This window comes from Oncorhynchus clarkii, chromosome 29 (genome assembly GCF_045791955.1).
Source record: "Oncorhynchus clarkii lewisi isolate Uvic-CL-2024 chromosome 29, UVic_Ocla_1.0, whole genome shotgun sequence".
NCBI classification, from domain to species: Eukaryota; Metazoa; Chordata; class Actinopteri; order Salmoniformes; family Salmonidae; genus Oncorhynchus; species Oncorhynchus clarkii.
This window is the reverse complement of record NC_092175.1, coordinates 13,984,444-14,006,498: the sequence shown is the minus strand read 5'-3', so window position 1 is coordinate 14,006,498 and position 22,055 is coordinate 13,984,444. Positions and strand designations below refer to the sequence as shown.

Below are 22,055 nucleotides of genomic sequence, written 5' to 3'. Positions count from 1 at the left end.
AGATGACAGTGATAAATCCTTAGCATGGATATCTTCTGTGGTTCTTTGATTTTTTTTTCAGTCCCCAAAAATATTTTTAATTGATTTATTCTCCTAAACAATTAATCCTTTTGATTTCCTGCTTATTTTTGTATTTATTGTTTACCCTACATTACAAAAAGACAACATTAAAGAGCCACTTTTACAGAAGAAGCAAAGTTAGTTAATGTGTGCTATTGTTTGTTGAATGGATTTGTTATTTCAATTGTAGACCTATTAGTTAATATACTCTCAATCTGTGTGACGTTGCACACTGATTAGTACTTTTCTTATGATGAAGGTATGACACATGAAGACTTAACACTGCCACCTGCTGTTAATGGAAAACTGGTACTGTATATAAAGGGTACTGGTAAATGTATTATGGGCAGCCAAAAAAAGGGCTGACAGCTTTTAACAAAGTATCTTTTATTGTATCGAGAGGGTTACACATAGACATCTGTTTTTCATTCAGTTGAAAACAAAATCAAAGCATAATTTAAACTGGTATTCAATTATATCCCTGGTTGAAACCCCTACCATGATCTTCTCAAGAACAGTTGTCACACTTTGTTGAATATGTGGACATTATTCAAATCGGTTGGAAATAATAGAAAATGTCATTCTAAATATCAATCACTCAACATGAAACAAATTATGCCTAATTTAGTCGGTCTTTCCCTCAAGTCTGTTGAAGGATTTACTGTATGAATAGAGGGGAACTTTGTTAACCCATATAGCTTTATTTTCTCCCTCCTTGGGAAGACTGAGGGATGTGGCATCAAGCCACATTATTATTGTCACGTTTCTCTGAAATTTTGCTAGTTCAACTGTGCTGTCCACAGTAATGTACGATGGGTTCTGAATGCTCAGACGGTTTTTCAATCAACTGCCAGAGAAAGAACGTGAAAGTGTGGGAGATTAGAATGTAAGAGCGAGTGTCAAAATTGGAATAGGACTCTTTTTACCCTTTCCGCAAAAAGAGTAACTGAAATCCCCTTTCATTGTTTCACATTTCATAATCAAATCTGCCTTATTGCTAATTGGTATATTCAAATATCTTTGGACCTATAAGGAGCCATGTTTTGCTTGTAAATTTTCCAATGAACACAAACAATAAAATAAATCAAACACACAAAAGTCAGATTGTGACGTTTCTGGTATAACGTATCCATCCCAATATTGACAGCTAGTTGGATAAAAACACATCCAGTAACATGATTGTCCTTGCTTGATGTGTGACTTGGTGAACTGAAGATTGAGGGTCAAAAGAGGGTCAAGGGGTGATGCTCCTGGGAGGGTGGGGGGAGGCTTGGAGAGAGCTAGGGGGGCGGAGGGCAGTATAAAGTCTATGATCTTTTCCTTCGACTTTCAAAGTTTCTGAAGTTGACTGGTCTAATCTTCATTTCGGCGAACTGTATTGAATGCTCGTGTCCCTTCCAATGGAACCAGTTGATACCCTGAAAAGATTATACTTTTTTTTTACACACCGCAGTATAACTACAAGCCTGCAATAATCTTGTTTCACACTCTGACCAGAATATAATACTCCCGCACACACGCACACACACGTTGATTTTGTTAAGCAGAAAGATGGCTTCCGTACCTTGCTGTGACTATCGTCACCATATCTCCCCATAAGGTTGACACGATGGCAGTTCTTGTACCAGAAGGCACCCTTATAGGACAGTGCACAGTTGGTGACAGCGATGTCATTGTCATTGTCATACGTGGAGAAGGGTCGGCCCTGGTGATAAGTCATAGAGTCACCTAGGAAATAAGTGGTACACAGTGACTGGTGTGAACAAATGTGAATAGGTCAATCAGAGTTATACAGTTTACTGTAAAGTGCATTGGGGTATTTAAATGGAGTTGAACAAAATCCAGATTATATTTGATGTTCTATTCAGGAACACTAGTAAATAAAGCTATTATCATCATTGTCCTTACCTGCTGTGCCGCTGTACCCTCCTATGTGGATCTTGTAGCGGCTACGGGGTTCTGCGATTGTGAATTTGTCATACTGAGCATAGGCCGACTCCCCGTTGTCCCTCAGGTCCACACGCAGCTCGTACTGGCCTGCTGTTGTCATCTTGTGGAGGTTAGCCAGACCTGCAACAACAGGAAATGACATCACAGTACCATTCCGTGGTTCCTGGGTTGGGGCCCTAGGTCTGAACTCCACCCTGTGCAACTGGGTCCTGGACTTCTTGACTGGCCGCCCCCAGGTAGTGAAGGTAGGAAACAACATCTCCACTACGCTGATCCTCATCACAGGGGCCCCACAAGGGTGCGTGCTCAGCCCCTTCCTGTACTCTCTGTTCACCCATGACTTCATGGCCACGCATGCCTCCAACTCAATCATCAAGACACAACAGTAATAGGCCTGATTACCAACAATGACAAGGCAGCCTACAGGGAGGAGGTGAGGGCCCTGGCGGAGTGGTGCTAGAAAAATAACGACAACAAAACAAAGGAGCTGATCGTGGACTTCAGGAAACAGCAGAGGGAGCACAACCCCATCCACATTGATGGGTCCACAGTGGAGAAGGTGAAAAGCTTCAAGTTCCTTGTTGTACACATCATTGACGATCTGAAATGATCCACAGATGCAGACAGTGTGGTGAAGAAGTCACAACAGAGCCTCTTTAAACTTAGGAGGCTGAAGAAATTGGCTGGTCCCCTAAGACCCTCACAAACTTTTACAAATGCACCATTGAGATCATCCTGTCGGGCTGTATCACCGCCTGGTACGGCAACTGCATTGCCTGCAACCGCAGGGCTCTCCAGAGGGTGGTGAGGTCTGCCCAACGCATCACCGGGGGCACACTGCCTGCCCTCCAGGACACCTACAGCACCCTATGCCACAGGGAGGCAAAAAAGATCATGAAGGACATCAACCACCCGAGCCACGGCTTGTTCACCCCGCTATCATCCAGAAGGCGAGGTCAGTACAGGTCCATCAAAGCTGGGACAGAGAGACTGAATAACAGTATCTATCTCAAGGCCATCCGACTGTTAAATAGCCTTCACTAGCCAGCCTCCACCCAGTACCCTGCCCTGAACTTAGTCACTGTCACTATCTGGCTACACCCTGTTACTCAACCCGGCACCTTAGAGCCTGCTGCCCTATGTTCAGAGACATGGAATCACTGGTCAATTTAATAATGGAACGCTAGTCACTTTAATATATTTATACTCCAGACTATGACATTGCTTGTCCTAATATTTATATGTTTCTTAATTCCATTATTTTACTTTTATATCTGTGTGTATTGTTGTGAATTCTTATACGGTGGGGAGAACAAGTATTTGATACACTGCCGATTTTGCAGGTTTTCCTACTTACAAAGCATGTAGAGGTCTGCAATTTTTTTAAATCATACGTACACTTCAACTGTGAGAGATTGAATCTAAAACAAAAATCCAGAAAATCACATTGTATGATTTTTAAGTAATTAATTAGCATTTTATTGCATGACATAAGTACTTAATATTTGGTACAGAAACCTTTCTTTGCAATTACAGAGATCATACATTTCCTGTAGTTCTTGACCAGGTTTGCACACACTGCAGCAGGGATTTTGGCCCACTCCTCCATACAGACCTTCTCCTGATCCTTCAGGTTTCGGGGCTGTCACTGGGCAATACGGACTTTCAGCTCCCTCCAAGGATTTTCTATTGGGTTCAGGTCTGGAGACTGGCTAGGCCACTCCAGGACCTTGAGATGCTTCTAACGGAGCCACTCCTTAGTTGCCCTGGCTGTGTGTTTCGGGTCGTTGTCATGCTGGAAGACCCAGCCACGACCCATCTTCAATGCTCTTACTGAGGGAAGGAGGTTGTTGGCCAAGATCTCACGATACATGGCCCCATCCATTCTTCCCTCAATACGGTGCAGTCGTCCTGTCCCCTTTACAGAAAAGCATCCCCAAAGAATGATGTTTCCACCTCCATGCTTCACGGTTGGGATGGTGTTCTTGGGGTTGTACTCATTCTTCTTCTTCCTCCAAACACGGCGAGTGGAGTTTAGACCAAAAAGCTCTATTTTTGTCTCATCAGACCACATGACCTTCTCCCATTCCTCCTCTGGATCATCAAGATGGTCATTGGCAAACCTCAGATGGGCCTGGACATGCGCTGGCTTGAGCAGGGGGACCTTGCGTGCGCTGCAGGATTTTAATCCATGACGGCGTAGTGTGTTACTAATGGTTTTCTTTGAGACTGTGGTCCCAGCTCTCTTCAGGTTATTGACCAGGTCCTGCCGTGTAGTTCTGGGCTGATCCCTCACCTTCCTCATGATCATTGATGACCCACAAGGAGAGATCTTGCATGGAGCCCCAGACCGAGGGTGATTGACCGTCATCTTGAACTTCTTCCATTTTCTAATAATTGTGCCAACATTTGTTGCCTTCTCACCAAGCTGATTGACAATTGTCATATAGCCCATCCCAGCCTTGTGCAGGTCTACAATTTTATCCCTGATGTCCTTACACAGCTCTCTGGTCTTGGCCATTGTGGAGAGGTTGGAGTCTGTTTGATTGAATGTGTGGACAGGTGTCTTTTATGCAGGTAACAAGTGCAGTTAATACAGGTAATGAGTGGAGAACAGGAGGGCTTCTTAAAGAAAAACTAACCAGTCTGTGAGAGCCGGAATTCTTACTGGTTGGTAGGTGATCAAATACTTATGTAATGCAATAAAATGCAAATTAATTACTTAAAAATCATACAATGTGATTTTCTGGATTTTGTTTTAGATTCCGTCTCTCACAGTTGAAGTGTACCTATGATTAAAATGACAGACCTCTACATGCTTTGTAAGTAGGAAAACCTGCAAAATCGGCAGTGTATCAAATACTTGTTCTGCTAGAGCTAGGAACACAAACATTTCACTCTACCCACATCTGCTAAATTTGTGTATGCGACCAATAACATTTGATTTGATGGCTCAATTGGTTGGAGCATGGCGATGCAACACCAGGACTGTGGTTTGATTCCCGCATGGGCCACAAACGCTGAGTAAAAAGAGAAACACAAGGAGGGGTGGAGAGATGTGGACCCACCAAACCAGAATTCAGCATTAATGTCCCCAAAGCCACCAGTGTAATTCTTCCAGTTCCTGAAGAACTCCAGCTTTCCACTCTGGCGCCTCAGGAACACCTGCAAAGAGAGTTCACAGGACCTGTCATACAAGCCCTGGTGTCTTTGGCTTTCACAAACATGTAAAGGTAAATCCAATCAAACCTGGTGTTTAGACCTGTGTGTGTGTGTGTGTGTGTGTGTGTGTGTGTGTGTGTGTGTGTGTGTGTGTGTGTGTGTGTGTGTGTGTGTGTGTGTGTGTGTGTGTGTGTGTGTGTGTGTGTGTGTGTGTGTGTGTGTGTGTGTGTGTGTGTGTGTGTGTGTGTGTGTGTGTGTGTGTGTGTGTGTGTTCCTCACCATCCATCCACCTCCGTCGGTGGTCATGTCACAGTAAACCTGGATGGGCTGGCTCTCTTCTCCTCCCAGGTAGATGGTGTAGATGCCAGAGGTGGTGTCTCCATTCAGCAGAGCCTGTGAGCAGTCCTTAGGGTATCTGTACAACACTCCGACTACACACGCACGTGCAGGCAGGCACGCGTACACATACACACACTTGTCAAAAACAGTACACTGGGCAGTTGTCAAATTAAATCCTATTTCCTATGCAGTGCAAAGCTGTGAGGAGAAGAAAATGGTGTGTAGCAGTCTACTTACTGGTGGTGAAGACGGTGGTGACGTGGCGGCTCCGCTGGGCTCCAGCGATGGCCTGTAGCCTGACGTTGTAGTCGGTAGTGCCACTCAGCTGAGTCATGCTGTATGATGTGGCTGTAGGGCTCAGGACCACTTCCTGTATTCAGTTCAAATCAAATCAATCTTTATTCATCATGTAAAGCACTTTGGAAAATGTACCTGTAAAATAGCCACGGGCGATTGATTGAATTGAAGCCAGAGTGTGCTGATTCATATAAAGACCTACGTACCCGGACTGTGCTGTCAGATGAGGTGAAGGTGAGGACGTATCCGGTGATGTCGGCCCGCGGAGGCTTCCAAGTGAGAGTGGCACTGTCTGTCTGGACGTTACTGGCTGCCAGGTCGCGAGGAGAATCCACATCTACAGACAAAAAAACGAGGAGGAAGGACGTGATACGTAACACATGTAAAAGGGAACATCCACTCAAAACTATCTTTTGGTATGTTTTTCATTAGTCCACTGTTGATACAGCAGCAAAATGTTTTGCATGTGAGCAGTCAAGTTTTCAAGATATTGGGCTTTCAAGAGGCAAAATGTCACCAGCCACATCATCGTGTTGCAAAATGCAAAATAATAATTTTTGAGTGGATTTTATTATTACTTTATTATTGAATTTATGGACAATACAATACTGCACAGAGTCAAGTGTGTGAACAATAAAATACTACACACAGAGTTGAAAATCAGACCCAATGCTCCTGTATAAAGCATCTAATTGGAGCATTACCTGTGGTGAATCCGGTGGTGGTGGTGCCACTCTTCAGTGCCTCCCTCATGGCGTATACCCCAACTGTGTAATGGGTGGCAGGGACCAGAGAGCCCATCTCAAACTCCACTGTGTTCCCAGAAACATGCTCCATCACTGGGGACCCTGCAGACAGCAGAGGACAGAGAACAGTGTTACCACCTGGTTACCACTACCAACACTCCTGTTGTGCTGTGTCTATTTGGCTAATGATGAGGGATATCTTTGATAGATAGATCATGAACACAAATACAGGTCAGCTCCTGGCAATCTGTGCCTTGGGACTCTTGCGAAACACACACCTGAATCTGCACTGTAGGTGATGACGTAGCCATCGACAGTGGCCCGAGTGGGTTGCCATAGCAGCAGGGCGGTCGTGTCAGTGACGTTGACAGCAGAAAGACCCTGAGGTCTGTCCAGAGCTACGAAGGAGGAAAACACACAGGCTTGTTACAGACACGGGCCAGCAGCCACAACAGCTTCAGCAAACAAAAGTGTACTGACAATACTGTGACTTGCGACTGCCTGGGGCTGTGGCGGTCATGAAATTTAGTCAGCAGCTTCTTGCCATGCAAGCGACTGCCGGTCTCACGCTAATTTACCGTCAATTAACATAAATATGTTAAGCATCTACAGGCCTCCACCCATACAAGCCGCTGATGAGTGCCTTTGGAACATCTACATTTAAAAAATATATAATAAATCAATTGAATGTGGGCTACATCATCACAATAAATCCATTATTTATTTTTAGTCAGCTCTAAAGAAACATTGTGATTGTGAAAATGTATTTCAGAAGAAAATAATATGACTTGGCTTACTATAGGCCTATGTTACAGTATCGGTCTGTACTCCATGACATAGGCTGTAGGCAAGTTCATTTAGCTGACAAGATACAGTATGTTTATAAATCCTGCTGCCACCCAGTGCTTAATTTGGGAAACCAAATTAAATCTGTTCGGGAACATCGATAGTAAGATGTTTTCGCAACGAAACATATTTCACAAAACTGTTGACAGCCAAGCTGCGTGCTCCAGAAAGTAATACAGGAAAGAGAGAAGGAGATGGAAACGCATGAAGGTGAGCTATTCTGTAGGCCTATAGCTAACGGTAATGTGTCACTTAATGAATAATGAAAATATATATTTTTAAATGCCCTATTACTAGGCTATTCATTATCAAATACAAATGCACTAATTGTAGGCTAACTGTAAATCACCCTGCGCAATCAATGAACCAACCGCATCGCCTAGGGCTGGCTATACGTTCTCTCCCAGACTCATGGATACACATTTGGAGCGTAGCACAAGGTAACCAGTCCATCCAGTATGCATAATAACACAGTTCGCACTCACAGGCAATTACTCAAATTTGTTTGATTCTGGAGTATAGGCTAGACCAATTATGTACCAAAGACATCTTAAATCAGTTTTGTTTTATATTTTTCTGCCATACATAATATGCAGTAGACTGTGTATTGTATAACGGCACAATCATCATTTTAATACAGTATTTTTTTTAGGGCTCATAAGCCTATGTATGTGCATAAGCTATAATATGCATATGTGTGTGTTTTTGAATGAATCGTTACCTTAGAAAGCGCTGTCAATTACATTGTGTTAGGCTTTGGAACAACATCCACAACAACCATGTTTTACACCGTTTCAACCTGCTGTTGAACTTCTTCATTTAAATTGATCATCACGGCGATGTGAGTTTTAAAAGCACTGTAGGCCTACTGTGTTGATGATATGTGTTTGATATCATTTTCAAATGCATTTGCATTGACGTCAGAGTGGTTAGAGGGACAATAGAGCCCTGAGTGCCAGGTGATATGGACCTGATGGTCGTTAGCAAATTGGATACTCACTACAAAAGCATGTCCAGAGTGCATAAAGGAGATTATCGTGACTCAATGGTTACGTGGAATTTTACTGCAGTCATGACTCATGACTGCCTGTGTGTCGGTAATATGGTTTACCGCAATAGCACTACGACTGCCCCTATACAATGATGTGATACTTTTTTCATGGAATAATTGGCTGGTTGGTACAAGTAGAGAAGTACAATATCTGCTACTGAGTAAGAATGTATGAAAGCTAATGAATTATGAAAGGCTCATAATGTCTATGTATGACCCAGACATTTCCGTCTATTCTCATCATAGCACTGTGGCTTCAATGTAAATGTATATGTCATTTCATGTATTTAGTAAAAGGTCCATTCAGATTGATATAAATGTAGACTCAACAGAAGTCACACACATGTGGTGATGGTGTCTGTCCCTGGGTCACTCTCCTCCAGGCCCTTCATGGAGAATATGGTCACCTGGTAGGTCACCCCTGGCAACATGTCAGGCAGCAAGGCCTGGGTCTCAGTCCCATCTGCAAGCACTGTCATTGGGCTACCTGTTGATGAGAGAAAATATAGCATTTTTGTCACATTACATTCTTCTACTCAAGAGTCAATCAATTTTCATAAACAGATTTCATTTTTGTTAAATTGTACTGTTAAATCCACTTCAAGTAAATAGTTTCCTTTCTCTCTCTTGGTAGCAGTTGGAGAGACTACTGTGATTGTGTGAAGAAGCCTATGGTCCACCAGAGGGAGTGCTTTGTCCAATTAGAGAGAAAACCAGAGAGACAATTCCTCCTAACCCATCCAACATTAAGCTCTTCTGAGGCCAAAAGTACTATATAAATGCAGTCCAATATCCTTATTAGAATGGGTAGACTTCACTGTCACTATTGAAGCCTGTTCACTCACCTCCTTGGAGGGGCACATAGACGATGCGATAGCTGTCCACTCTGGCACGAGGCATGGTCCAGTGGACTATGGCCGAGGACTCGGTCACCTCAGAGAAGCGGATGCCCCTTGGAGCGCCCAGGCCTGGCACAGCGATGGGTTCAGGGTTAAAAAAGCAAGCACAAAAACAACAAAAGTTAGATTGATCTGTTTGAGTTTGGCTTTTGATCAGGAATCGATTCTACTGAGGTCAGTTTATTTGATGCAATAGTCCTATGGCCTATGGTATGTCAATATGCACAGTGAGAAATCAGAAAAGCACACAAATGTACTCAAAGACTTTGCTAAAATTATAACTCCAGAAAGACATGAAATTCCAGTGAGAAAACACAGTTCCTGAAAACGTACAAAGGCCCACCATAATCACCCCAGCCAGAGTAGGTTTGAAACATGTGCTGCAACCCACAATCTACATATCAACAGTGGTGCATATCATACATCCCTATTACAGGCTATCAAGGGGAGTCAATTTAATGAGTACATTTCGATGCATGAATACCAATACATTAAACTTTTGTCGAACATGCTGCAAAAAGCTAATATGTTTGTGTCTTTAACTCTTTAACCAGTTTAATCAGTAAAATGTATAGGCAATGAAAATGAATCTACAATGGGCATCAAAACACATGGAATTTGATCTGCATTTCAAGTATAAGAAGCACCACAGATCAAATGCAAGATGGTGTCTCCATATTCCTGAAAATAATATCAAATGGGGAAAAAGAAACATGAAAAACCAATGGTTATGCCCCTTAAAGTCTGAAGTATGCTCAGCAGGCCTAGGATTATTAGCACATCAAAGAATGATCAGTGGCAATTAAGGCATTTCCCTGAAGGCATACCTCTTGAAAAAATAAAACCAGTCAAAACAAAATGCATTATCAGAAAACCCAGTCAAACAAAGAACAGTAGCCTATTGTTTCTTGTAGACGCCCGTTTACAGAGAAACCAGACAGTTCAAAGTTGTGTGAGATATAGACCACATTGTGCTTTGGCACAATAGATCCTCTATTAAAATATCTGTTTGAGCAACAGCGGTAATTGGTTTGGAGCTCCATTCCAATGTAACACTGTACAGCTCGATTTTACACTCGGTGCCTCCGGTGAGTCCTGTTCAATTTAAATCTTTGGTTCGCTCATCACCGAGGACATTTCATTCAAGGGATGCTCAAACTTTGTGGAGTCCCTAATTTTGATCACAAGTCTATCAAACATTTCTTAATCCGCAATCCAGGCCTGGTGTAAACTGTCTGATGTGATGTCCGAGACAAACATGTGCTCCATTTCTGGCTCAGCCTCTGGTTGGAAACGCAAAACACTTAAATTTGTCGAGAAACATACATCCAATTACTAGAAAGCAAAATTGAGGAAGGCGTCCTTTCGGCGATCAGACGGAAAAGGTGAGTACACATACCAGTTGTTGGTTACATTCTCATAAACTTGCCGCCACTCTGCCATGCTTTCAAATCGTTAGCGTGCGGTCACAGTCACGATGCTTTGCATTCCTTTGATATAGACATAGACACGCTCATGGTTGTGGAGACATTTATTGAAGTCAGTTAGCAAGTTGACATCCACTTACAGGCCCACTATTCTCCATTATTGTTGCATCAAGCCAAGGATGTTGGCTAAACAATCCATCCACACCCGCATGCGTCCATAATGCCAGTTCTACATTCAGTGCATTCAAAGGTAAAGAAACAAATGACTGGATAGGTCAACTGACATTTCACGCTGAAAATGGCATGTTGATTTGTCTGTGTTTTCCTGGTCCAAAGGCCTAACTAGCTATAAAAAATATTGCCTAGTCAGACCGTTACTCTGTTTAAGATGGTGAATAGGCATTATTAGATAGGTACTGTTTAGCATAGCACAGATAATTTTCGACCAACCTTAACTTGTCGATACTTCCTCAATTCCTGACTTGGAATACAACCAATGGCTTCCAAACGTCTGTGTCTAATTGCATGGGGTTCGATTGAATTTAGAAAATTGAGAGAAGAGCAACACCGGTTTTGAAGATAGACAAGATGACGGTGTACACATTGTTGGATTACCTCATGGAGTAAAACATTTATTTAATTTTCTTGGGGGGAGAAGAAGATGGCGTCGAGTGCAGACAATCATTTGTCTTGCTCAGAGTAACCTTAACTTTTATCCCTCTCAAACTTACTTAAATGTAACAAAACTCGGTTTATCGGAAACACAACAGAGAACAACGCTCAGTAGACTGCTAATTTGATCTGAAACTTGGTGGAAGAAAATAACGTGCGAAAGAGCAAAGGGAGGAGAATGCAGTTACTAGCTGACCACTCATAAACCAGAGAGAAACCGCCACCTGACTCGTCAGGAGAAGAAATTGAGGAATCTGGAAATTCAGTTGATTCAGAAACTCCACTCAATAGCCTTGCACCCAAAAATACACAGAAAAAAAAGAAAAATAAATGTCTTTGTGCAAACTCCAGGGTCAACATAATTGAAGCGGTCACTGCAAAGATAAATGAAAGAGCGATGGTTTGGAGAAAATCATACACGAAAACACATACAAAAATCGGTGACCTCGAGACCTCTCTGGATCATGCATAAGAGAATATCGAAGATCTTAAATGTGTACTGCACAGGAGAAGACCATGGCTGACATGCAAGAGCACTTGTTGGAAGCAGAGCGATACCGGAGAAGGTGGGTGCAATGGCTATAGGTGTCCCCGAGGACCAGGGTTAGAATGTAAAGCGCAAAGTAAGTGACATTTGTAACCATGTGGCCCCGGACTTCCCCGAAGGATATATGTACATGGCTGTGAATGTCGCTCATTGTATTGGGAAGAAGCTGCTTGATCCTCATCCAGTTCGATTTCCGCACAGCAAGAGATGCAGTTTGGAAGAAAGTCAAGGAAAGCACCTTTCTGAAAGAGAACTTAAATTTGGTGAGGATCTGACTGCAGTAGACAAAGCAGCAAGGGAAAAGTTGTGGCCTCTCGTCCGACAGGCCCGAAATCAAGAAAGGGTGGACACTACAGGGGAATCTGACACTTTTTCGTCGACAGGAAAATAAATTTGACCTGAGTGATTTGATCCGTCAGTAGGCTAACAAGGTAGCCCCTTCCCCAACAACAAACTGAGTATTCTAGTTTTGAATTGTGCTGCTATTGTTTACAAGGTAAGACTTCTGTTAATACATTTATGAAGCACCTTTTTATAGGAGAGGGTAGAGTAGAGATTGCATAGGGTTTCCCTTTCTATTTTGTATATATGGACCTGAAGTTCATGTCAATCAATGCCAGGGGGATACGAAACCTGCTGAAGTGGAACGTTTTGTTTTGTTTTGGGTAGTAGCGGTCATCAACCATATGGACAGATTATTTGTGTTGTGTAATGTATATGGTGTCACGACTTCCGCCGAGTTTGGCTCCCCTGCCTGTTCGAGCGGTGCTCGGCGGTCGTCGTCACCGTCCTACTAGCCACCATCGATCCCTTTTTCGTTTGTCTGTTGGTTTTGTCTTATTAGTTTCACCTGTGTGTATTTTAGTTTATTGACGTCCTTATTTATAGTAGGTTGTCCCGCCCTTGTTTCGTGCGGGATTGTTTTGGTTTCATGTATTTTAGTTATTACGTATTGTGCTATTTTGCTCCGATATCTCTTAATCCTGTGTTGGATTACTTCACCCGTGTTTTCGGGTTTTCCGTGTTTGTTCCGGAGAATAAAACCTATCGACTCACTGCACCTGCTCTCTGCGCTTGATTCCACCTACCTTGTGAATACGTGACAGAATCCCGCACCACCCATGGAATCAGCAGGAGCAGCCCCGTCTCCTCTCCCATCGATGGAGGAGAGAGTCCTCCACCACACCAGCGTGCTCCATCGGATTGGTTCTGCCATGGACCAAATGATGGAGAGGATGGATCGATGGGAGAGGAGTGGTCTTCCCACATCATCACCAGCACCCCCTTCTCCAACACCTCCTGTTCCTGTGACCACATCTGGCTCCGGGGCTCTGCGGTTGACGCTCCCACGGGAGTATGACGGAACGGCGGCCGGGTGCCAGGGTTTCCTCCTTCAACTGGAGCTATACCTGGCTACCGTGCGTCCTGCTCCCTCTGGAGAGGAGAGCGTGAGCGCCCTCGTCTCCTGCTTGACTGGGCGAGCCCTCGAGTGGGCCAACGCAGTATGGAATGGCCCGGACTCGGCGAGGGATAATTACCCAGAGTTCACCCGCCGATTCCGAGCTGTTTTTGACCATCCACCGGAGGGTCGGGCGGCGGGTGAACGGCTGTTCCACCTGCGGCAGGAGACGAGGAGCGCTCAGGATTTTGCTCTCGAGTTCAGGACCCTGGCCGCAGGAGCAGGATGGAACGACAGGGCCTTGGTCGACCATTTCAGATGCAGTCTCAGGGAGGACGTCCGCAGGGAGCTGGCATGTCGGGACACCACCTGCACACTGGATGAGCTCATTGACTTGGCTATCCGTCTCGACAATCTGCTGGCTGCTCGCGGGCGTTCGGATCAGGCCCTGTCGTTTCCACTTCCCAGCCCTCCTGCCCCTATCCCTATGGAATTAGGAGGGGCAGCTTCGAGGGAGACCGGAGGAGGAGTGTCCTCCTGTACCAGTTGTGGTCGACGAGGGCACACGTCAGACCGGTGCTGGAGGAACTCGTCTGGGAGTCGGGATGGCAGGCGGAGCACTGCTCGATCACCCCAGGTGAGTAAGCACCAGACTCACTCAGAGCCTCCTGTCGGTCATGTGTATGTTTTGATTTCTTTCCCTGGGTTTTTCCCCTCTCTACAGCATAAGGCGCTAGTCGATTCAGGCGCAGCTGGGAATTTCATGGATCGTGGGCTTGCGTTAAGGCTAGGGATTCCCCTGGTGTTGGTAGATCAACCTTTCCCCGTGCACTCATTAGATAGCCGACCATTAGGGTCAGGAGTGATTAGGGAGGCTACGGTGCCACTGGACATGGTAACGCAGGGGGATCATAAGGAGCAGATTAGTCTGTTCCTTATAGATTCACCTGCGTTTCCGGTGGTGTTGGGGGTTCCCTGGTTAGCTCAACACAACCCGGTGATTTCCTGGCGACAGGGGGCTCTTAAGGGGTGGTCAGAGGAGTGTTCAGGTAGGTGTAGAGGAGTTGCCGTTGGTGCGACTACGGTGGAGAGTCCAGACCAAGTTTCCACCGTGCGCATTCCCTCTGAATATGCCGATTTGGCTATCGCCTTCAGTAAAAAGAAGGCGACCCAATTACCACCTCATCGTCGAGAGGACTGCGTGATAAACCTTCTGGAGAACGCTGCACTTCCTAGGAGTCACGTGTATCCATTGTCCCAGGAGGAGACGGTAGCGATGGAAACATACGTTGCTGAATCACTGAGACAGGGGTACATTCGGCCCTCCGCATCACCCGTCTCCTCGAGCTTCTTTTTTGTGAAGAAGAAGGATGGAGGTCTGCGTCCGTGCATTGATTATAGAGGTCTAAATTCCATCACAGTGGGGTTTAGTTACCCACTACCTCTCATCGCCACGGCGGTGGAATCATTTCACGGGGCGCGCTTCTTCACAAAACTGGACCTGAGGAGCGCGTATAATCTGGTGCGTATCCGGGGAGGGGATGAGTGGAAAACTGCATTCAGTACTACATCTGGTCATTATGAGTACCGCGTCATGCCATACGGGTTGAAGAATGCTCCAGCCGTTTTCCAATCCTTCGTAGACGAGATTCTCCGAGACCTGCTCGGGCAGGGAGTGGTAGTGTACATCGATGACATCTTGATCTATTCTGCCACACGCGCGGCGCATGTGTCTCTGGTGCGTAAGGTACTTGGGCGACTGCTGGAGCATGATCTGTATTGCAAGGCGGAGAAATGTGAGTTTTTCAAACAGTCCGTTTCCTTCCTGGGATATCGTATTTCCACCTCTGGGGTGGTGATGGAGGATAACCGCGTTACCGCCGTGCGTAATTGGCCGACTCCGACCACGGTGAAAGAGGTGCAGCGGTTTTTAGGGTTTGCCAATTACTACCGGAGGTTCATCCGGGGTTTTGGTCAGGTAGCTGCTCCCATCACCTCGCTGCTGAAGGGAGGACCGGTGCGCTTGCGCTGGTCAGCAGAGGCGGGCAGAGCATTCACTCGTTTGAAGGAGCTGTTCACCAATGCACCCGTGTTGGCGCATCCGGACCCCTCTTTAGCGTTCATAGTGGAGGTGGATGCGTCCGAGGCTGGGGTCGGAGCCGTGCTGTCCCAACGCTCGGGCGTGCCACCCAAACTTCGCCCTTGTGCTTTTTTTTCGAGCAAGCTCAGCCCAGCGGAGCGAAACTATGATGTGGGGGACCGGGAGTTGTTAGCTGTAGTCAAGGCTCTGAAGGTGTGGAGACATTGGCTTGAGGGGGCTAAACACCCCTTTCTCATCTGGACTGACCATCGTAATCTCGAGTATATCCGGGCAGCGAAGAGAATGAATCCACGTCAGGCTAGATGGGCCATGTTTTTTACCAGATTCCGGTTTACCCTCTCATACCGGCCCGGCTCCAAAAACACCAAGGCCGACGCGCTGTCCCGCCTCTATGATACCGAGGAGCGGCCCGTTGAGCTAACTCCCATCATTTCACCGTCATGTCTCGTGGCACCGGTGGTATGGGAGGTGGACGCAGAGATAGAGGAGGCCTCACGGTCAGAGCCGGCCCCCCCCAACTGTCCGGTAGGAACCCAGTACGTACCGAGGGGGGTCCGGGACAAGCTGATTCGGTGGGTTCATACTCTCCCCTCCTCGGGTCATCCGGGCATCGAGAGGACAGTGCGGAGTCTGAGAGGGAGATACTGGTGGCCCACGCTAGCTAAAGACGTGAGATTTTATGTCTCCTCCTGCTCCGTGTGTGCTCAGAGCAAGGCTCCTCGGCACTTGCCTAGAGGGAAATTACAACCCCTCCCCGTTCCACAACGGCCGTGGACACACTTATCGGTGGACTTTCTTACCGACCTTCCCCCGTCCCAGGGAAGTACTACAATCCTGGTCGTTGTGGATCGGTTTTCTAAGTCCTGTCGTCTCATCCCGTTGCCCGGTCTCCCTACGGCCCTGCAGACTGCTGAGGCCTTGTTTACCCATGTCTTCCGGCACTATGGGGTGCCTGAGGACATCGTTTCTGATCGGGGTCCCCAATTCACGTCCAGAGTATGGAGGGCGTTTATGGAGAGACTGGGGGTCTCGGTCAGCTTAACCTCAGGTTTTCACCCCGAGAGTAATGGGCAGGTGGAGCGCGTAAATCAAGAGGTGGGCAGGTTTCTGCGGTCCTATTGCCGGGACCGGCCTGGTGAGTGGGCAAGGTATGTTCCCTGGGCTGAACTAGCTCAGAACTCCCTACGCCACTCCTCAACTAACTTGTCTCCTTTTGAGTGTGTGCTAGGTTACCAGCCGGTCCTGGCTCCATGGCATCAGAGCCAGACCGAGGCCCCTGCGGTGGAGGAATGGGTACAGCGCTCCAAGGACACATGGAAAGCCGTTCAGGACTCACTACGGTTAGCGGGCGAACGGCAGAAGAGGAGCGCTGACCAACACCGCAGTGAGGCCCCCGTGTTTGCACCGGGGGACAGGGTCTGGCTCTCGACCCGGAACCTGTCCCTCCGCCTGCCCTGTCGGAAGCTGGGGCCGCAGTGTGTGGGGCCGTTTAAAGTCCTGAGGAGAATAAACGAGGTGTGTTACAGGTTACAACTTCCTAGGTATTACCGTATTAACCCCTCGTTTCATGTGTCTCTCCTCAGGCCGGTGGTGGCTGGTCCCCTGCAAGAAGGTGAGGTGCCTGAGGTCCCTCCGCCCCCCCTGGACATCGAGGGGTCCCCGGCGTACACAGTTCGGGGCATTCTGGATTCGAGACGCCGGGTGGGGGGCCTACAGTACCTCGTGGACTGGGAGGGGTACGGTCCGGAGGAGAGATGCTGGGTTCCGGTGAGGGACATTTTGGACCCTTCTCTCCTGAGTGATTTCCACCGCCTCCACCCGGATCGCCCAGCACCTCGTCCTCCGGGTCGTCCTCGAGGACGGTGGCGGCGCGCTGCGGGGGCCGCGCGTCAGGGGGGGGGTACTGTCACGACTTCCGCCGAGTTTGGCTCCCCTGCCTGTTCGAGCGGTGCTCGGCGGTCGTCGTCACCGTCCTACTAGCCACCATCGATCCCTTTTTCGTTTGTCTGTTGGTTTTGTCTTATTAGTTTCACCTGTGTGTATTTTAGTTTATTGACGTCCTTATTTATAGTAGGTTGTCCCGCCCTTGTTTCGTGCGGGATTGTTTTGGTTTCATGTATTTTAGTTATTACGTATTGTGCTATTTTGCTCCGATATCTCTTAATCCTGTGTTGGATTACTTCACCCGTGTTTTCGGGTTTTCCGTGTTTGTTCCGGAGAATAAAACCTATCGACTCACTGCACCTGCTCTCTGCGCTTGATTCCACCTACCTTGTGAATACGTGACATATGGATACTGTTCTAGTCTTCCAAATGACTTACTTATATAGAGGCAATTGAGGAAATTCTTAAAAGCCTTCTGAGAAATTGTCCATGCAGTCAGATTATAGTTGCTGGGGATTTGAATATGGTTAATTATAATGAGACTGATAGATTGCCCCATAGGCCTAACATTGGTGTGAACAAATTGGTGAATTTCTGCCAAAGCCTGGACATAATTGACTTACGGAGAGTTAAAACCCCTGGAGAGAAACAGTACACATGGAGTAATAGAGATCGTTCAGTACAATCAAGAATTGACTTGTGGGTGATAACCTCTAGCCTTGAGCCCAACACTGTAGAGGTAAAAATAGTGCCTGCAGTCCTGACTGATCATAAAGTCATATGGCTGACTGTAAGAATATGTATTAACGATGAAAATAAATACTCTGGTGGTTATTGGAAATGTAATAACCTATTGTTAGTTCATGATGATTTAATTTTTTTAATTCAAGAATCAATTTAGTTTTTACTGGAATTTAGCTACTTCTAATGCAGACATGGGAAATACTGAGAACTGCTGAAATTTAAAATCTGTTCAGCCTGTATTGCTTATGGGAAACGGCTTGCTTTAAGGAGGAGATTAGGTATCTGAGCTTTCTAAGTGCATTGCTGATATCACAGAAATTGAGCATCTTGATCTTAAAGAGAAAGCTAAATTGAATGGTTTACAGTATCAACTAGATACATTTTATGAGGAAAAGGCTAGAGGAGCCTTTATAAGGTCCAGAAAACTATGGCTTGAAAAAGGCGAAAACAGTAGATGCAGTTGAAGTCGGAAGTTACATTCGCTTAGGTTGGAGTCATTAAAAGTTGTTTTTCAACCACTCCACAAATGTCTTGTTAACAAACTATATTTTTGGCAAGTCGGTTAGGACATCTACTTTGTGCATGACACAAGTCCTTTTTCCAACAATTGTTTACAGACGTTCATCTGTACAAACAATAGAACGCAAGTATAAACATCATGGGACTACGCAGCCGTCATACCACTCAGGAAAGAGACGCGTTCTGTCTCCTAGAGATGAATGTGCTTTGGTGTGAAAAGTACAAATCAATCCCAGAACAACAGCAAAAGGACCTTCTGAAGATGTTGGAGGAAACAGGTCCCAAAGTATCTATTTCCACAGTAAAACAAGTCCTATATCGACATAACCTGAAAGGCTGCTCAGCAAGGAAGAAGCCACTGCTCCAAAACCGCCATAAAAAGGCCAGACTACGATTTGAAACTGCACATGGAGACAAAGATCATACTTTTTAGAGAAATAGATGGAATCATGAGGGAGTAAAATTATGTGGAAACAACATCTCAAGACATCAGTTAAAGTTAAAGTTAAAGTTTGGTCGCAAATTGGTCTTCCAAATGGACAATGACCCCAAGCATACTTCCAAAGTTGTGGCAATATGGCTTAAGGACAACAAAGTCAAGGTATTGGAGTGATCATTACAAAGCCCTGACCTCAATCCTGTAGAAAATTTGTGGTGCAGAACTGAAAAAGCGTGTGAGCAAGGAGGCCTACAAACATGACTCAGTTACACCAGCTCTGTCAGGAGGAATGGGCCAAAATTCACCCAACTTATTGTGGGAACCTTGTGGAAGGCTACACAAAATATTTGACCCAAGTTAAACTGAGTCTTAATGTATTTGGCTAAGGCTATTCTGGAACATCTGCTATTGTAAGCAAAATCCAGGTGAACAGCATAGGTATACAGGATAAGAATTCAACAATCGTTTTATTAAGGGATATTTTCTACAGGAATTCTATTCCTTCTGCTATATTTTGTTGGGCTTCATCATTTAATGTGGACTGGCGCCATGCTTGGCTCACTCCACTCAAATTTATAGTGACGAATAAGGTAAAGGAGATCTCCTTGAAGATGATCCATAGATTCTATCCGTGTAATAGCTTGATTTCTAAATATATACCTGATGTTACCAGTTAATTCCGTTTTTGTGAACTAGAAACTGAATCTATTGAACATTTATTTTGCAATTGTTTAAATTGTGAGGTGTTCTGGACTGATCTTGGCAACACAATGGATACAACCATTGAAATATCTAAGTTTGACATTTTATTTTACTACACTGATTCCACAATCGAACACCAGTATGCCGTAAATCTCTTTATTTTATCAACATTTCTGAAGAAAAAACACTTTTTTTCTGATTTTTAAAACGGTTTAGAATATTTAAAACGTATGCATTTTTTTGTTATTTCTTTCTGTAATCCCTCTGGCTGTTCTGTTTTTTGTGTGTTTTGCATATTACTGTTTAATAAATAGTATATATATAAAAATATATATTATTTAATTTTCTTAATTCAAACGAACCCCCTTCAACTAGACGTGGACATTTTGAAAATGTAGGTATTAAGGAAGTATCGCTAAGTTAAAGTTTGGTCAAAAATTCTCTGCTATGCCTATAGACATTAAATCCAGGAGATAGTGATAGCACTGCAGTCATCCACGTATTCCTATGGAAAACTCTCAATGGCTCATGAAGCCGGAAGTATTTGAATTTGAAGTGGGCCATATTGCTGAATGGGGCTGAATGGCCCCAAAACAGTTGCTAAGAATCATGATGAAAGTGGCCGTAACTAACAAAAGGATCATGGTCAATGTAGTCGTTTTCATCCTGCCTGAGAGAGTCAACCCGGAGCCTCCTCTTAGCCTGCCGGCCCGTGATTGGTCTGTGTCAGCACATTGTCCTGTGTGACGACAAATGTAGCGCTCAGAATGGATCATTATTTAATTAAATATCTCAATTTGTATCAAACTTTTAAACAATTCACCATGGGGATCGAACTTGATCATAGTAAACACATTTTAGAGCCCAAAATGGCCTCCCAAAAAATGTTTGAGTCTGTTTTGGCAATCATAATTTACATAGGCTTTCTAGGGCAGACCAGGACTTTTGGCACCACTAGGTTTCTATGCAGAAGCCAACAAGCAGAACTCCTGACTTCACGCTCCAGACTGGACCCTAAGGCATGGCTACGCCAAACAGTACCTAACAAAACCTAACCTACCTAAGGTTGTTACGAGCTAACTCCTAACCATCCTCTGACGTTTTCAACTGGAAACAAAGACATTTTGTTAATGCCTTATCAGTCTAATGTTTACAGGTGAAACTTAGATATTGCTTGATTATGTCAAGCAATTCTTAGTGATGTGACAGTGATGTGTCGACTGAAAACAACATCCTTTACACCGTAAAGTTTAGCATCACATTATGATGAATCTGAGGAAAAATATAGTTTAAAATATAAAAACACGTTTTCATATTTTGGAGAGAGGAAAAAGCAGAGCACTTCTTCACTGTAACAATTAAGCTTCAAACTGAAAACACAAGCAAAACCTCGAGGAGAAGGAAGAGGATGAAGAAGAGATTAAGAGTAATCAGATCACTCTGGAAAAGGATGAGAAATGTTGGAGGTAGTGAGTTGGGTTGAGGGTTCTCCACCAAAGCAAGGAATTTATGGTATCAATTTCTTATCCTTTCTCAGAAGATTACAGTGGAAAGGCTACTCGTTTTTGTGATAGGCCTACAGTAAAAGTTCAAGTTGGGAATCAATCACCCCATTGAATAAGTCAATAAAGTCTAATGACTTAATTGTCATCAGAATCAGAACAGTAGGCTAAGTAAAGTTCACCTGTGTTTTCACTTCAACTGAATGGTGACCGATCCCACAAGCTGTCCCAATGACACCTCACTGTGATGGAGAAGCACCTTTGTACTGGGCCAAATCCTAGAGGGATAGGGCACCCAAATGACAAAATGTCATACTGTACTGGTTTCCTTACCCTGTAAGCAGTCTATAGACAAGGTATAACAGCAATCCATGCCTTGGTTTAGTTTAACTGGCACGGCTTGCAAATGCCAATGTTTTAGCATTTGTGGCACAAATCCCATTCAAGTCATGGGACCGATATTCGTTTTTTTCGCGCATCACATCTAAATAATCCGAAAGTATCTAAAATTGATTGTGAAGCTCACCAAAGTCACACATGATGTCTGAAAAATGCTAATATCGGTCCCATGACTTGGATGGGATTTGAGCCACAAATGCAAAACCATGTGTCTGTCCTTTTGTAATTTGGGTGAACTATCCTTTCAAGTTACTTGTGTTACTTGAGTGTATCTCAGAATTTTGCCTACAGTGTGTAGTGTGGCCAGAGCACCAAATTCAATGTATTTGAATGAATTGCATGTGAAATAATCTATATATTTTATCCTACA

At 44.9% G+C, this 22,055-nt stretch overlaps 1 protein-coding gene across 2 annotated transcripts in view; it reads right to left on the bottom strand.

Annotated features, from left to right (window-relative positions):
* Positions 1-430: 430 nt before the first annotated feature.
* LOC139388126 (tenascin-like) overlaps positions 431-22,055 on the bottom strand; it is a 64,120-nt gene continuing 42,495 nt past the window's right edge. For both annotated transcript variants that reach the window (XM_071134701.1, XM_071134699.1), the window contains exons 12-22: positions 9,297-9,419; positions 8,795-8,938; positions 6,833-6,952; positions 6,513-6,656; positions 6,015-6,145; positions 5,749-5,881; positions 5,452-5,603; positions 5,079-5,175; positions 1,969-2,130; positions 1,625-1,788; positions 431-1,478 (exon numbers count right to left, since the gene is read on the bottom strand). In XM_071134701.1, coding sequence (XP_070990802.1) covers positions 1,368-1,478; positions 1,625-1,788; positions 1,969-2,130; positions 5,079-5,175; positions 5,452-5,603; positions 5,749-5,881; positions 6,015-6,145; positions 6,513-6,656; positions 6,833-6,952; positions 8,795-8,938; positions 9,297-9,419 — 1,481 coding nt within the window. In that variant the 3' untranslated portion in view covers positions 431-1,367. The remainder of the gene's footprint in view (positions 1,479-1,624; positions 1,789-1,968; positions 2,131-5,078; positions 5,176-5,451; positions 5,604-5,748; positions 5,882-6,014; positions 6,146-6,512; positions 6,657-6,832; positions 6,953-8,794; positions 8,939-9,296; positions 9,420-22,055) is intronic.